Raw genomic sequence first — 14341 nt, forward strand, 5'->3', positions numbered from 1 at the left:
ATATCATTGACTGTTCTCCTTGTCTGTGTGAGCTTTTGGGTAAAACGCAGATTCTTTAAAAACATGGTATGTGACCTGAATCACTGCTCCAGTTGTTATGTTGCAACTGATATTTTATACCGGAAAAAAATGTATTGAGATGAACTGAAAATGCTGTTTGATATACACCAATTATCTCTTTTGTCATTGCTTGTAATCATTTTAATAAATGGCCTCAGTAGAATTCTGGGAAATATGAGAATGAAAGAAAACAAGCCATGGAAAAGAAAAAAAAAAAAACCAACAGATTCATCACAAAGGGAAAGAATAATTAATTTAATTTACCTGTCTTCATCATGTACTTTAATTTGAAAAAGCCTGCCTGTTTTTTTCTTCTTCCTTGTTGCTTTCCAGAGTGAAAAGATGTGAGTAACGTTATCCTCTGTTCTTCACCTCAAACAACAGGAATATAAAAAATCCGAAGATACTGGCAAGCAAAGAGTCTGATTGGCAATACAAACACAGATGCATTTGAGTGCATATCCCAGCACGTAGTTGTGTAATCTCATCAGATTTACTGCAGATAAAGAAGAGAATTAGTCCATTTTCCTAAAATGATTAAGCCATTCTGTCACTAAGTTGTATGTGAGCATGTGTGTGAGTATGTACCATCTGTGTGAAAGCAGCCAAAGAAGACTTTTGATTTTTTGACATATGATGTCTTATTCATGTGGCTTCAACTACATGTATGTTCCCTATTCTATAATCTATCATAGCTGGTCATCCTCCTGTAGCTCATCACGCCTCATGTTTCTGACAACTTGTCATACGTAGTTTCACTATCATTGCATAAAGTGTATCTCTTCTTTCTCCCAGCCCATTTGTGACCTGAACACAGCAAGGATTATATGAACAAAGAAAAGACATGAGATTAATTAATCAGATAGTGCTCATATTTGAAGACTATTATGCTAGCTTCTATTATCCCAATTTTTTAATATCCTAATATTTGTGGTCATATTCTTTTGTAAGTAAAACACTACGTGCGTCTCATCATATTTTCTCTTGTTCTTTTCTATATACTTATTTGTTCTTTTCTACGTACATTTAATAGAATATAAATAGATTAAAATATTATTATAGTTCTTACTGTCTGCACAGAGGCAGTCAAACAGGCTTTCTTAGATTGCTCTTTCTATAAAGTGATCAGATATCAAAAGATTAAGAGGATATTAAACTTGTAATATTTATATATTAACAGAACATAACAAATATAGAAAATATCAGTCTCATAGTACAATAGTAGATTTCAGTAAGCAATTTAAGAAAATGTATGAGGTGTGGAAAAGCATAGCAAATTGTATGTTTCAGAAAGATTAAACCAGCTCTTCCACAGAGCTACTGATAGTTACTATTCATTGTAATGACAGCAGTCTTCTCTTTTTTAATTTGATTGATGGTCACTCAGCCATCTATAAAAATCCCATTTTCGTGAGAAATGTTTCCCGCACACAGACCAGCAAATGTCAGGCATGTGTATAAGTTGCTCCTTAGTTTTGTTTGCGTTCCCTTTTCTTGGTAACGGTTGATGGATTGAATTCAGGGCATTCAAGGCTGCTTGAATGGTGCCCTGGGTAGCCTGATCTGGTGGGTGTAAGTCCTGACCACCATGGCAGGAGGTTGGGACTGGGTGGTCTTTATGGTCTCCCTCCAATCTACGCCATTCTGTGATTTTATCATTCTGTGATTCAGGTCTTATAAAACTGTGTGAAATCAGGGTAAGTCCTTCACAATAACGAGCTTCACACAGCAGTGAAAATGTCCTTTTTGTTTTAAAGCAGAAAGTTTTGTGGCCACTAATAGGACTACCATATCTGCATTTGTCAGCATGGAGTACCTGTCAGGTGAGGAAGGCACTCAACAGCCATAGCTTTCTTGATTAGAAAAGACTGGTCATTGGCCCATTACCTTGTTTGTTACGCTGAATAAAACAAAAGAACCTTAAAAATATTGTCCAATCTAGCAGGAATTGAAGCCCTTACTCATAACAACCTGAGAAGTGCCACGAGAGCAGGGCCTGTTAGACCATGTGCAGCCTTTGTCTGGGTCTGCTGGCATTGGCAATTTATCTGAATTCCAGTGGTACTTCGGTGTAGCATAGCTTTCTTTGCACTTTCTACAATATATATCCAGCTATTAGTTTGAGTTGTTGAACCACCACGGGACCTGCAGTGTCCAGGGCTCCCTGGCTAAGTCCAGGCAGTGCCTTGAACTTGAACTCTGTACTGACCTAGAGCCCTCATAGCTGAACACTTAGTGGGGAGAGGTGCTGGGGGGTCTTCTGGAGTGGTTATGGCCACAGGCTGTGCTGCCATGCATGGGGAAGAGCACAGGACCCTTTGGAAAGTGCCATACACCTACACTTGGGAAGCATTCAGGTTGTATCTTATTGCAAACAATGTCTTGGGGCTTTGGTGCACAATGCACCTCAACTGTTTTTACAGTCTCATTCAGCACCCCTGCACATAGCACCAACAGCCCTAAAACTGTTTTGCAACTGCTGGATAAACACCTTCTCCTACTCTCAGCCCAATCTGAGACACTAGCAAGTCATAAATCACTTTCTCGAAGAGTTCACCAGAGCTTTGCAGAGTGTTCTCTTTGTATGCATTTATGTATAACACAATCAAAAACTAAATGTCATACATTAAACATTAAATAAGGAAAATGATACTCATTACAAAGGTTTTATAACTTAAAACACCATAATCAAATCCTGATAAAGCTGTAGTAGTAGCACATTCATAGGTGTGTTATCATTTGTGATGCCAATAAAATTGCCAGTACTTCTCTGTATGAGCCCTGGTATTTCACTGGAGAAAACTTTAGTGTCTTTGAATTGTTCATTCAGACACCCTGCTAATTATTTACCCACTAAGGCAATATTTTATTATCATCCCCCAGGCTTTACAAAAGTCAAATCTTATACAGTTCGTATACTTAGTAGCTCTGAAAGTCACTTCTGTTAGATAAAGTTAGGGAAAATAAAATGCCTCTCAGTGATTTAGAGGTTAGAAAAAACAATGCTGTGTGGTAACAAACACAAAAACAAACTTTTTATGTGGAGAAGGGATAGTCATCGCACAAATAATATCTGCAAATGATCTACTTAGCTATTAGCTGAGTGAGGGAGATGCTGTGATAAAACCTTTGAAAGTGCACATAGAAGACAAAATTTCCTGCATACATAAGCATCTAGTACAAACTTTCAACTTACATGTAATGTATTTTACATAGGCTGTCATTTTGCATGGAGAAGATGGCTTTTTTATCCCTTTCCAAATACAAAACCATAATGTATTAATAATTAAGTCTCTGAGTTTCTGATTTGCCCATCATGCACCTTGTGCACTGTGTGAGTTCTGAAGAACAAAAAATAGAAATGATAGGAAGCTGGGCAAAAGCTAAAATCCTGCTTCATAAAGGAGTTTGGTTAACATTGAGCATGTAGGTAGTTCTGTTGATTATGCACTTTAGGGAGTCATATCTTTATCCTTATTTTAGATACCATGTGATTTTAGGACTCTGGAGTTGAATGCCTCAAGCACTGTATATGGTTTGATATCACAGTGAGTTGCAGTGATGCAGTCTGTTATCTCATAGCAGATAATTTACAGACTCCAGTTCTGCAAAATGTTCTGTACAAATTGGAAATGGAACACAAATACCATTGACTTATTTGTACAGTTTTCCTCTAAGTGTTGGTTGGAATTGCTTTGAGCTGGAAGTGGTCTTACAGAGCCTTAAGCTCCATGAAAGAGGCCAAACCATAGTCAGTCTTGCTAAAATATGCCAATGAATTAGAGAGAATCTTCTTTTCTTCATGAGTGGACCAGGATTTACAGACCATGAGTTGTGTTAAGATATACTCAGTTTGTGCCTGTTTAGTAGCAGGCCATAAACAACCTGCCAAAATCTAATTCATAACAAGTCAAAAGAAATCATAGTCCTTAAAATGTGGCATTGTACATGTTTTCTGTTAAATAAACTTTTAAAAACTTTGATAGTAAATCTAATTTTTACAAGTTTTCCATGGAAAATTATAAACAATTACATCTTGTTAAAGTTGAAATTCTGCCATTGAAGCATAATATTTGCTGGCAGAGTCTAAACTGTGTATGGCAGCTGAAGTGCTGGTATTTCAGTCCTGTACTGCATATTCAGTGATCTTAATAGACCGTTTTGTTTCACCTTGAATGCTGACAGTGAGCATTGAGTTACACCAAGAGATGAGTTCTCCCAGGCTTGTGAATATGCAAGAGTTTTTCAACTTGTTTATGAAAGGCTGGATTTTATTTGAAAGTGTGCAGTAATTGTGATTGTCTTATTCTACATTTGGATGTGGGGAGGGTTCTCAACAGCTTCGTAAGCATAACCATATGAAAGATGCCCTGCTGTCTTCTTTTTGGAATGTGTGGGATACATCTGACATGATGGTGCATGTATTTGGGTTGGCTTCAAAAGAAAGTAAAGGATCTACATATTCACCCATTTTTTACCCTGGCTTTTCCATGAGTGCATACATGCTTGCTTTTAAGACAAAAACAAATCAAACTGTATTGAAACTTTAAATACACTCCAGAAAACCATTTCAGAATAAAACAATTGCATTTTTAAATTGGTAGTAATTTTCTCTTTGAATTTTGTATTAGTGAAAAGCTTAAAGTTCAAACTTATCTTGAAAGGGGAAGCTGTGTTTCTTTCGGTCCAAAGTGTTTTATTATTTGAGGAATGGAAGGGAAAATTGAGTTATTTAATGTCTGATAGAAAAGATTTTGGAAGTGATAAGAATTTTAAAAAGTATTCATTTGACTGCAAAGATAACCTTGAATTGCCAACTCTTTAATCACAGACTTCTTTGTGTGGCAACACACATGTGAAAGGTAGCTATTAAAACAGTATTCATCTTCAGATAAGGCATGTTAGGGTTTAGACATGAGAAAAAGAGGAGCAAGCATTCATGGCACCCTTCCCACATTCTACTTTACTTCATCTCTTACTTCTTTCCAGCAAGGTAGGAAGAGTCAGCATAACCAATACCGCTGTCTTCCTTACACCAAACCCACTGTCATTCCAATCATTGGAAAATTGCCACTGACTGTAATCACACAGGTATCAGATCAGCAGCTATTTAAAGGGAAAATCCCTGCTGTTCCCACCTTTCTAATCTGTAGCACCAGAAATACATTTATTTTTTTTCTTTAATGACGGCAGGGCAGAATTCCTTCTTCACATCTATTCAGCATAGTCAGAAGAACTCGCTGGGAGAACTGCTGAAATAGTTGAGTCATAATTAAGCTCTTATGCTTACATTTGAAAAATTGGCTCTGGATTCTGGTAAGGAATCAGCAGTTACTTTTTTTCAGCTCCTCTCACTCCTTGTCCCCCAGACACTTAATGAAACCACTTTGGTATCAAACAGGTCCTTTGGAATCAGAAGCAAAACTAATTTGTGCATATGTTATCTAAAAGTTAGTACCTTTTAATGACAAACCTAGTTTGAATTGACAGTTTATCTGTAAAATTCATAATTCTTGGTGTTTATTTATAGAGCGTTATTACCATATTGCAAGAGAAGGAAATGCAGCCTAGTTCTTGTAACACAGTGTAAAGGAAACAGTCCTGAATATGGAGAAACAAGAAAACTCCACATGGGTCTTAAAAGTAATAATTATAGCAAGAACTTTCATTGTACTGGCGAAAATCAGGAGGAATTTGAGCCTGTGCTGACTGTACATGCTAGAATTGCTCTTCAATTTGTTTTTGTTCTGTTCGTTGACGGGAAGTCAAAAGACAGTAACTGCAGAATATACTGGTGAGTGTTTAAACGTGGTAGCTGGAAGAAGAAAGGAAGAAATCTGTTTAAATGTGTGTAACAATTTCTGAGGACAGTTTAAAAATAATATTTCGGAATGCTAACCAGGCACTTTTATGAAAACATATTTTAACTAGTTGTTTCTGCTTTAAAGGCCAGCAGATGGGCATCTAAAGTTGTGCTGTCACCAGCAACTTCTGGTACTCCATCTCCAGCTGGGTGGGCAGTGGGCTCTGATCATTGCAATATCTGTCCCCAGGGCAGCTGCTATCCCAGTTGTTTATTAACATGGTGAAGAGTAGCCTGAGGCTTGCTGTAGTTTTGTGCTAGATTTATTGGCACCTCTTTCCTAGTCTCCAAAGATTGTTGCGGCAGCACCACACAGCCTTTATTCCAATGAGGTGCAAAAGACCCATCTAATATGACCCTTCTGTAAGTGCCATCTCAGGGGACTGTGGACAGATCAGACCTACCTGTAAGAACAGGGGTGTCATCCTTGTCATCAAGGCATTATGAGGACAAGCATCTTGAGCCTTGCGAATCTCCATTACTTCAATAAGGAAGCCATATAAATAGAATGAGAAAGTATCCCATTCCTTCTATTTATTAATATACAGAACAGACATAGATCATAGACAGTGTGCTTGTGTTTACTGACATTAGTGAAGTTTTCTAGGTGACAACTTCAAGCAGCAGCAAGGGCTGTCAATATATTAGGAAACTGTCTCTTTCAATGTTTTCACGTCAGATACCAAGAAAAGCATTTTTTTGTTGTTGTCTGTAGACCAAAACAAAAACTTTTAAGTGGTGAGAATAATATGTATCTAGGTTGAAAGACAACGCGTTATAACTGCATGAAGCAGATTTTACCTATGGCCAAATCTTGCTGCTATTAATGACATTATTTTCTTGTTTTGCAGCTTGCAGGCCTGGATTCTATAAAGCATTTGCTGGAAATGTAAAGTGCTCCAAGTGCCCTCCACACAGTTCAACCTATGTTGAAGCAACTTCAGTATGTCAGTGTGAAAAAGGTTACTTCAGAGCTGAGAAAGATCCACCAACTATGGCATGTACCCGTAAGTCTGATCAGTACCAGTCTCTGCAATTCTCTTGCATGCATCTTTTTTGTATTTAAAAAAACAATGGCACATTTTATGAAGAATCCTGCTAAAAATTACCAATAGAGATTTTTAAAATCAAATTTTGAACAGCAGAATTTTATTTAGTACTGGTATCCCTGAAAATACTGACATGTTTTGTACTTCAATGATTTATTAACTTGTAGTTCTGAGAAGTAATATAAGGTTTGTAATCACTGTCATAGAGATAGCAATGTTGAATTTTAATTATCAGTATATATTTTGAAGACATGAAAATATGTGCAACATCCAAAAAACTGAGGATGATTATAAACAACAACAAAAAACTGATATGGCATAAATTCCTGTCTCCTTAGATTAAAAAAAATAAATAAGAGTACTGTTGCAATAACTAGCAGTGCACAGTCAATTTTTTGGTGTGTCTAATCATGTAAAAGTAACTGAGCTGACAGCAGTAGAGTCAAACCTTTTCCCATGCTAACGGTAGTGTCACCATATGGCACTGTTCTGGGTAAATTGGGAATATACCACACAATTTGGATTCATGAAGTTTTAGGCATTCCATACTCCTAAGATCATTACACAGACTAAGCCTTGTCTGTCTACTGAATGAGTGATCTTCATCAAAAATGACATTTCAGAGATCCATGGAGCTTATCAGGAAGTTGTCTAATCTAACCATAGAGCATTCAGAGGTGAAGGGTAAGTCCCAGTCTCCAGCTGCTGAAGAGACATAATGTCATGACACATAAGGTTCAAATAAGGACTTCAACCCAAGTAGCACAATCTGCTGTCAGACCACTCTGGAGCAAAGCACATAGGCCTGTCATTTTTCACAGAATATGTGAGGGGGAAAAACTGTGTTTATCCAGACTTCCCACAGGAAGATGGGCTTACATATAATTCCAGTCAAATGAGTGCCCTGAGCACAGGCCTTGAAAACTTACCCACAGAACTAACACACAATCCAGGCACCCTTGACAGTTTCATGCTTAAGACAATGGTTTCACTCATGCATTATGTACATCTGACTCCATATTGTTTATGTCATTGATTTTTCATTTGCAAAGGACAGTTCTCTGAAAAATTACTCATGCATGGCAAAAGGTTTCCCTCATTGTCTTTCAGGGCTCGGTTTTAAACCCTGCTACTCACTACTCTTGGTAAGGTTTGTGAGGTGTGTGTGATCCATGTGGCATCAAGGGAGTGGGTACTTACAGCACCCTGAATCCCTCTTCCTCACACTATAAAAAACTGCAGAGAACTGCTTTGGTTGAAAACTGTCAGTAAAGACTTTTTGCCAGACCACTTTGTTTTTCTGAGGACATCAGGCAAAGCAACCAAGTGAACTGAGGAAAAGAAAAAAACAACCACAACATCTCATCTCACTTCAGCCTTGAAGAAATAGTAAGGGAGACAGTGAACCACATTCTAGTTTTTGCCTTGTTCCTTGTTCAGTGCCACCATGCATTACCTCTTATTCAGCCTAGATTGCAAGGTGTCAGTACTTTATTGAATGTAACAGCAGATATATTCATCTTATACCTACAATGATGATTATTTCACTAATTGTCAGCTCTGCAAATGACTAAGCTTCTGACAGGCAGACTGTGCTCTTCTTTCACATCATCAGTAATGAAGAATCTGCAGACCAAATTATTCCCTAAGTGATATATTTAGCCCCACTGCTTTCAAATTATGCTCTCAGTTATTAAAATTGTTTGTCATAAATGCAACCTCACTGCTTTTGGAGGATCTGTACAGATGTGACTAATTTAAATTTAATAAACAAAGATACTAGTGATGTGTGAGACAGGTTAGAATTTAGCTTGTTTCTTCCAAACTGTCATGCTTTGCTCTAATAAGAGGAGATGAAAAGTTAGGAAAGAATAAGCCACCTAAAATTCATAAAGAGAAAGGGCTGTACAGTAAGAAAATGAATTTTGTACATAACTATTTTTGGACCAAATCTACATTTTTTATGTCAACCTGCAAATTCGTGTTCTGACATGTTAGTCACATTTTTCTTCTGATTTTTTAATCAAGACTCATTCTTGAATCAAACACAGAATTAATAGTGAATTCACTTTAAAAACCCCTTCATCTTCAAATATTTTAAAACAACTACATTCATGCCTTTTTTATTTGCTCCCTAGATCCTGCAAAGCAAGATGGCTAAAATAGGTAGATCATGGCATTATAGACTCACATAGAGGGCTTGGGTTGAAAGGGACCTTAGAGAGCACCCAGTTTCAATGCACTGCCGTGTGCAAGGTTGCCACCCACTAGATCAGGTGCCCAGATTTCTTCTTTCTTTCTTCGCATTCCTTTGTGGGGTTAGACATTATTTCTCACTCCGGTATTTTTTCCTTGGTACTGGAAAACTTGCATAAGCAGCAGTATGGAGATTAATGGCCTTGATTTAAGACGCCAGGCATTTAAGAGCCTAGCTTCAGGCATCCATTTTTTTTCAGCTGAGCTTTGAATCTAGTATTATTAATTCTGCACAAGTGCATATTGTATGTTTTTCCTAAATTGTACAGTATTTTATAGGAGCGTGTACTTTGTAGCGTAGTAGAAGGGAAAGCATAATAGAAGGGAAAAAGAAAGTGACATTAGGATGTATTGTTAATTACTTTCTCCTAGCCTTTTTCCACTTGATTGACATTTTTTGTCAATCTCTTGCTACTATTCTTTATCATTATTGTATTTCTTTGCCATATGTGAATGTACTCTATCACTGATCTCTCTGTACATACAGTGAGCAACAAATAGCAGCATTACCTAATTCTCCATCTGATTACTGTGTACATAAACTCTAACATTTTCCACTATTATGTAATTGGATAGACTGATCCATCTTTTCAAGGTCAGAGACAGGCAAACTTATGTTGGGTCTCTGGGTCTGAATATGTCTCTTTTCATATTAAGAGACATATTAAGACATATTGTTTCATATTAATTAAACAATTTTGCAGCAATAGCGCTTATGTTCTGTTCAGTAATCACTGCTACAAACTGTATCCTCTATATTGAAGCTCTTTGAGGTCCACCTCTGTTTTCCAGCAGTAAAATCAAGCAGCATGCTTGAAGCCTTTGACTCTACTGCTCCTATTGTCATTTATATGCATATATTTGGGTGCAATTTATGATTATGCTCAGACTTGGAATATTCCTTTGCAGTCACCAGTTCCTATCATGAGGAAATTCTTCCTTCTTGCCTCACTGAGAAAGAAATAAGTAATTCTGGAAAGGCAAAAGTGTCATACAGCATTCCAAACCAAGTGGCAATACTCATCTATATTGCATATATGTGTATATGTAAGAAAGCTACTATGAGCACAGGGGACACAGTTAGATGCTGATTCTGGGTATTCTAAGGAGGTGATTAATTTCAGCCACATCCGCTGTGAATTATTAGAGTTTAGAAGTTGGTAATGAACAGTTCTCACTTGAAAAAGCAGAAAGTATTTTCCAGACTGTCATTGCCCAGTGTTTAAATACTACATTGCCTTCACTAGACTTCTGCAGCATTTTGACTGCTCCTCCCTCCTTCCACGAAGGGCAAAATGCACTTCACCTTCATGGAAGGAGAGGATGCACAAAGAAGTTAAATGAGGTACAAATCACTGCATGAGGCATAAACTCAGCTCTGTAGCTTTTGGAGTGAGTCCTCTTCTCCAAAATAAATCAGTTCCAGTCTGCTCCACAGAGAGTGTAGTGATAGTTTTTTTCATTATAATTTGTAAATGACATTGTTCACACCCAGGCTGTTTTTATCCAAAAAGCAGAAGAGCTGCCTTTTTTTCCAGTGCTCAACCATCTGAAGTGTTTTACTCTTCTACATAAAATCTTAAGTCACGAATTTTGCTGTTGAGAAAAGGATCCATCATTTTCACCAGTATACTTGATTTCCTTAAAAATCAGTGTAAGGAAATCCCCAAGAGTTTTGCCCATAGACGTCTGCAGAAGGGTTATTGCTGCCAAGATTTTTGATGTGTTGAATAATCTTTGTATAATTTATAAATGATAACAAAGCAATCAGGCCACATTCATAAAAGCCCAATGACACATAATTTAGCTGAATCTGAGGGCTAGAATTAATTGTTTCTCTTTGTTCCAAGTTCTAAATCTTAGTAAATGATTCACTGCATGTCATTACAGCTTAATATTTGCATGAAATCACAGTTTAACTGGCATAATTTAACAGCAATTAAAAAGCTATTTAATCATCATGCAAATTGGCATGAGGGGCTTTCAGTATGAAGGGTGTCTGAAGTTTTTTTCAGACGGACAGCCATTACTTTCAGACATCTCTAATGTAATTGATTATGTTCTCCTATTTCATTGAATTGTGAATGTACAATAATTCATGTTTCCTATTATAATTGAGAATTAAATCCCAAATCATGAATATAGCATATTCATAGAAAATTAGGAATTTTACCTTACATGTACATAGAACTACAAATTAAACAAATTAAATTTTTTTTTTAAAGGAAAAAAAAATGTTTCCTGGTGCCCAGATACACATTAAATCATATGTTTTGGCCTGCTGGAGCCTCTGAAGTAACATGTAAAGCCTGAGCTGTGATGACCCATTGTCATATCTGTTGTTTATGTAAGGTAAAATTTAAACTAGTTTCAAAACACTGGCTTCAGTCCTGTGAGTGATGACACACATGCTTAATTTTAAGTGCATGAGTATTATCAACTGTTTCATGGGGGCTACAGATCAGCTTAAAGTCATGCGAACACATGGATGTGATTGGGCTCATCCTCCATATTCCTAACACTCCTCATTGGTTTTAACAACGAGAATTTGTTAAGACCAGTCATTATTTAATTATAGCAATTTATTTAGAGGAAACATAATTATCCTCTCTTCTACACGTAAATACTAAGAACTGAAGCTGAATTCATCCATTCTGGTTTTAGTTTATTCCAGTCAAAAAACTGTTTTCCAGAGTAGCTTCAACTGCCAATGTCATTGTAATTTTACAGGAAGTTAAGGTTTTAAATCTGAGACACTCTCAGATTGTAGAGGCTTGTTTACTACATCAGCATCTTCAAGGCTGTACCTTGCCTCTGCTGTCCGCATCAGTGGAAAAATGAAGCATCAATGTAAATAGTCATTGTTAACAAGTTACATTTATAAATACTTCCATATTACGTTATTTCATATTTCACTGTTAGATTTATCACAGTCAGAGGCCAGGAAGGAAATAGTCGAAATGATTTGTGAACATAAAAACTGCAAACTACAAAAATAATTTTCATCTGTCAGGTTCCAGAAATATTCATCTTCAGCACAAATGAGGCACATAACATTCAGCAAATATTTCCTCTCTACCATGAATAATAACTGCTCTTTACTTTTTCCCTACCATAAACTTTACGCAGGTAAATATAAAAATGAATACATAATTCAAAATATTTTAAATCTTCTTATCCACTGAAAAAAAAAAAAAAAGTAATACAGTACCTCCAAGTACTTTAATGATCAAATGCTTGAAATCTAATACCTAACTCTTCATTAACCTTAGGGCAAAAATCATTCTAATAAAACCATAGCTCCTGCTGTTTAGTATTACAAAAGTATCAGAAGTCAAAAAGCTACTCAAATGTTCAACTACAATTCACAGAAAACCCCAGCATTTCTTAGTTCACATCATCCCTCCCATGCCATATAAACAGTTTTTCCTTTTATAAGCATTCCAGCTTTTATTCTTATGCTGCATAAATAAACAGATAACATCACTTTAAAATTATAAATTTTGATGAACAGTGACATTTTGTTCTGCAACTATTATTGCCTCTTTCCTTCTTTCAAGTTAGAAGTAATTCTCTCTGCAAAACATAGGTATAATTGTATAGATCTTTACCATTGTATAGTATTTTGCTAAAATATAAGATGAAGTAATGTTTTCAATTAAGGTATGGTCTGTTTTTGTAGTCTAGGTCATCTTCAAGAAATAAGAAATTGAGTAAATAAGTTTACTTCAGTTATAGGTACATATTTACGAGCTACTCATAAGCTTTATTTTCTAAATCACAGCATCTTTGTTCAGCCAAAAAAAGTAGCTTAAAATAATGCAAATATTAAGAAAAAATAAGATTTAAGAATTTGAATTGAATAACTAGGAAAAAGTGATCTAACTTCCTTCCTAATGCAAAGTTATGATTTCTCTGACTATCCTTTGGGCATAGGCCTTGTCCTCATGCTACAGATTGTTGAATTGGAACTTATAAATGTGTTGATTAATTATTTGGGGGGGCGGGGGGGGGGGTTGTTAGTTTGGTTATTTAGTTCTTCTCTGATTGTCTAAAAGTTTCTATAAAAGATAGTTATGATATTTCATTTATCCGACTTTCTCAGAATGGACTGAATTCACTGCTCAATTTCTGGAGTGAAATCTACAACAATGAGCTGAGATCATTTTCAGATGCTTTGTATAGTCCTTCAGGCTGCTTTAGAGTCCTTGGAATAATGAAAAGCTCACTCAAAGTTTAACCAGTGTCTCATAGCTATGTCTTAATGGCAGGTTGTATGAATCCTGAACATCTGTAAAGCAAGTTTAAAATTTTGAAAGCTCTACTACCAATTGACTGAACTGTCCTCGTGCACTCTGACTTAATCTTGAGATCTGAAAATGTAATGCTCATTTAACTCAACAAAAATACAGAAATCACCAGTTGGGTTTACCACATTTGTCTTACATACAAACCTGTAGCATAAAGCCTTAAGTTTTGTCCTGTGTGTAACTTTTATGCATGTTTAGAAACTGTCTTTGAAAACTGTGTGTCCTTTGAAAACCGTGTGTCTGTCTTTTGTGTCTAATGCTCTTAACCTGTGACCACCTACTTCCATTAATGAATAGCAGCAAAGAAATCCCAGAGGATAATAGCAGGAAATGATAGGGGGAAAAAAAGAAAATCTGACTGCAGGATTAATACAAACAATTTTACTTCTTGTACTTATTCCGAAGCTGTTATTTATTTATTTGCTTACTCATTTTAACTCTTATAAAACATCAAAGAGCATAAGTATCAGAAAAGCCTACTTTGCTAAACGTAGAATAAGGAAGTAATTTTTGTGGTTAAAGCTCAACATCAGTACCCTACAAGATCAGTTGATATTTTGTGCAAATTTGTGTTACCAAGCCTAACTTGGACATTCCCAACTAATTTATATGTTGCCCTAAATTATTTCTGAAATAAATTCTAACTCATTTAGATTTTTCAACTTCTTATAATGTTGCCTATTTATTCTTTCTGGTTAATATTCAAGGAATTTAATTGTGTAGACAATTTCTAAAATTTTTCTTTTCATTCACTATTCAGTCATCAGTGTTTTAATGCCTGTTTGTAAATAATTGCCTTAACA

At 36.1% G+C, this 14341-nt stretch overlaps 1 protein-coding gene across 6 annotated transcripts in view; it reads left to right on the forward strand.

Annotated features, from left to right (window-relative positions):
* Window positions 1-14341, forward strand: part of EPHA6 (EPH receptor A6) — a 496053-nt gene that overhangs the window by 235617 nt on the left and 246095 nt on the right. For all 6 annotated transcript variants that reach the window (XM_052703538.1, XM_052703498.1, XM_052703517.1 and 3 more), the window contains one exon: window positions 6775-6930. In XM_052703538.1, the coding sequence (XP_052559498.1) occupies window positions 6775-6930 (156 nt within the window). The remainder of the gene's footprint in view (window positions 1-6774; window positions 6931-14341) is intronic.

The sequence above is a fragment of the Tympanuchus pallidicinctus genome, unplaced genomic scaffold, assembly GCF_026119805.1.
Source record: "Tympanuchus pallidicinctus isolate F22 unplaced genomic scaffold, pur_lepc_1.0 scaffold10, whole genome shotgun sequence".
In the NCBI taxonomy this organism is placed as follows: Eukaryota; Metazoa; Chordata; class Aves; order Galliformes; family Phasianidae; genus Tympanuchus; species Tympanuchus pallidicinctus.